Here is a 3453-nt window from a genome sequence, read left to right as displayed (position 1 = left end):
TCCAACCATTCATCTGGAGTTATGTTCTAATCCCCTCCAACCATTCATCTGGAGTTATGCTCTAATCCCCTCCAACCATTCATCTGGAGTTATATTCTAATCCCTCCTAAAATGATATAATCTGAGGTACTGTGTTTTAACTTCTAATATAACCTGAGTTAAATCATCCAGCAGGATTCTGTTTGAACTGTCATTATTAAAACATAAACATTAACTATGAGAAGAAACATTTTGTCAGTTTTTATCACCACTGTTAACCAATGTCCATTTGTATGTCTTTGTGTGTTATAATCTCAGCAGGGAAATTATTAAAACAGATTACAACAGCACCAGTTGGATTTGTGTCCTGACTAAACAACATGTTATCATTGGTTAACCCAAAAYGTTTCATCTGTACTTAAAGAGTCTCTTAAAATAAAAAACAGTTTTTCTGTCCTTTCAAAAAGAAAAATAAAGCTTTCCTTTTGACAATAACTTTTAAACCTCGAACATTAAGTGAACCAAAGGAAATGTTTAACATTAAAACAACAAAGACACAAAAAGGAGCAAAACAAAAAGCTCTTTAAACTAAGGGTTAACCCTGAGATCAGTTGAGTACCAGACAGTGATCTGTAGTAAGTGTTGAACCTGCAGSTCCTTGTACAGATCCTCTCCTCCATCTTATTTTGTGGAGATGTCCTCTGATTGGAGCCCATCAGTGTATCCAGAAGGACCAGGGAACCAGGCCAGCTTCCTGCTTCATCAACCAGAGGCCACGAGTGGTTCCTCTCCTCCCAGTCTTCTTCAGGTACCATTTCAGTAAACATGGCTCCTTGTTCTCTGCAGTGAGTGGAGTTCTCCTTCAGACTTCTTCTTGTCTGGATGTTGGTGTGAAGAGAACGATGATGTTTGTTTGTTCTCCATCTTCCTCCCCAGTGTGTGAACAACATCCTCCTCCTCCTCCAGCTCAGACTCAGACTGTGGTACGATGTTTTAAAGTCTGTATGACTGAAGATCTGATTTCTCCTCCTTCAAACCTTTGATACCAAGGCTCCATCTCATTCTGGACCGGTCCTGTTCTGAGCCTCGTTTTCAGCTCAGCATTCTCTTTTTCTACTTGTTCACTTTGCTTTTCAGCTCTTTTCCTGTCTTACAGTCTGTCACCTCGTTAGCATTRRACTCCAGTGTTTGGCTAAGCTAGCGAACATTACACTGCTGTGTGTCACTTGTTGTTCRGTWTTATCCACGTTCTCTCTGAGCGTCATAAAGCCTTTCAGAGAAATCTCCTCATTCTCCTCTTGGACTGGCCTCAGTGGTTTACCCCCCTCGTGTTACTGGGAGTTGATGGTGCAGATCCGCCTCGTTCTCTTTGGCTTTGGGTGGAGACTTCCATGGCTCCATGATCATGGTCTTTGTTTAGAGCTGTGTCTTTCTTTTTAAATCAGTTTTAGGGTGAAGAGACTTAATAACTGTTATAGAAACCAGTTCAATGTTTTTACTGGAGAATTAAACTGGAAATAAGTCTAATGTAGGACTTACTGTGTGAGCTGTAAAACACACGACCACTCAGCCCGCCATCTTGAACCAAGTGTTTTCTGTGTGGGTCGGTCAGGAAGTGTTTCTGTTTCACCTCTGGGGGGCGGGGCCTCACCTTTCCTCATAATGAAACATGTCTTATTATGCATGAATTTAATATAAATAATATAAAGACATGCTAAAATGTTTGATAATTTGATTGATTTTGTTTAGTTTCACAGAGACATTATTTATTTGATGGAATATTTAATAAAACTTCATTAATTACATGATTTTATTTATTTTGAATGAAGTGGCTCTGTACTGTAAGAGGTTCAGATCAGGTGAACCAGGAGTCATTATTCATCTTCTGTAGACCTTTACTGACCAGCCAGGCTGTGATGGAGACAACACCATCTTCCAGAACAYGTAGAAGATCATCTTTGACACCAGTCCATACCAGTACCACACCTCCACCATGCTGGAGCTCTGTGGTCTGTCCTGGTCCAGCCTCAGGTCCATCCTGTCTCATTTCATCAGCTGATTAAACCTTAGTAAGCTCAGTGTGAACACACTTCCTGTTCTCTGCATCACACCTGTTCTCTGCCCGTCACACCTGTTGACCCGTTTTATCAAAGGAAAGGTGTCTAATAATTAACACCTTATATAGAGTGATGATGTCATCAGACCACGCCCCTTCTCATTACAGACATCACCTGATCTACTGAAGCCTACACAGCAGAGTACAGCAGGTATAAAAAGGATGATGACAGGAGCCTGGACCCTCTGAGACCCCTGATCCAAAGACCAGAGGAGACCAGGACCCAGCTCAGGTGAGCGTACCTGTCGGCCCAGTCGTCCCTCCTCCTGTCCTCCCGCTCCCTGGACCTCTCCATGTCGCTGCGCTCCCTCCTGAACTTGTCCCGCCTCCTCCTGTCGAACTCGTCATCGCTGTCTCCCATGTGAGCGAGGCCAGGTGTGCTCTTACCTGTCGGCTGCTTCTGACAACAAAGAGTTACACCTGTTCAAACATCTCAAACCAGAGTCATGACGTCAGAGGCACATCTGGACAGTTGTTACATGTGTCAGTTWGTGAGGCAGACCTCTCATTATGTTTCTTTAACAACTAACTCTTTACAAACATCTGCATTTCACAGCTTCAGCTTATAAACAACATTAAACATCTGTGAGGTGAACTAATCAAATAACTAATCATTAATATTTATAATTTAACACAAACAGCTGAGTCTTGTCCCAGCACAGCCTCAACATTAGCTCTGTCATGAAGCTAATTAGCCTGTTAGCTTCTGCCTGAAACATTTACCTCCTSTTTAAAACAAAGTAAAAACAAACACACACACAGAAAGTTTCCCGCTGCAGCCTCTCTGCTTGTTAGCTAACAGAGCTAACAGAGCTAACAGCTAGTTAGCGTCAGAGGCTAACTGCAGCTAGCTGACAGAGAAACGCCTCGTGCGTCTCTCTGCGTCACTCCTGCTTGTTTCACCGCCTCAACAACGACAAGTTTCTGTTCTTGTTACCTGAAACTGCGCAGCTTCAACAGAAACAAGACAACAGCTCGTCTGATGAACTGCCGCCTGCAGAGAGCAGCAGGAACTACGTCACTTCCGGTTCACCTCCGTTTCAGTCTGACTCCGTGAGGAGCGCCTCCAGTGGTCAGAGGAGGAATTACAGACTTAATGACATCAGCTTCATGAGCTCAGCCAGTAATAAAAAATAAATTATACTTTATAATCATGTTAATGATTTGTTTTCTAAATTTAAAACAGTCTTTAAGAGGAAAAACCTCCACAAATCTGTTGTTCTGGTCCCAAACCAGGAAATGTCAGGATGTGTGAGGAAGGCCTTCAGCATGAAACATGATGTGTGACAAATACAAACACGAGTTCCTCCTGATGACACCTCACAGATAAATACACACATATATACTGTGTACTGTGT

At 42.5% G+C, this 3453-nt stretch overlaps 1 protein-coding gene across 1 annotated transcript in view; it reads right to left on the bottom strand.

The window, feature by feature from the left end:
* LOC106511330 (serrate RNA effector molecule homolog) overlaps nucleotides 1-3156 on the bottom strand; it is a gene marked incomplete at its 3' end in the record, with an annotated part of 11379 nt that extends 8223 nt beyond the window's left edge. Inside the window, 2 exon segments of the mRNA XM_014000084.1 lie at nucleotides 2338-2492; nucleotides 3033-3156. Of these exon segments, the coding sequence (XP_013855538.1) occupies nucleotides 2338-2456 (119 nt within the window).
* Nucleotides 3157-3453: the final 297 nt, after the last annotated feature.

Source organism: Austrofundulus limnaeus, unplaced genomic scaffold (assembly GCF_001266775.1).
Source record: "Austrofundulus limnaeus strain Quisiro unplaced genomic scaffold, Austrofundulus_limnaeus-1.0 Scaffold2688, whole genome shotgun sequence".
Lineage (NCBI taxonomy): Eukaryota > Metazoa > Chordata > Actinopteri > Cyprinodontiformes > Rivulidae > Austrofundulus > Austrofundulus limnaeus.
Note: the sequence above shows the minus strand (reverse complement) of the source record. Positions and strands in the feature narration are given on the sequence as shown.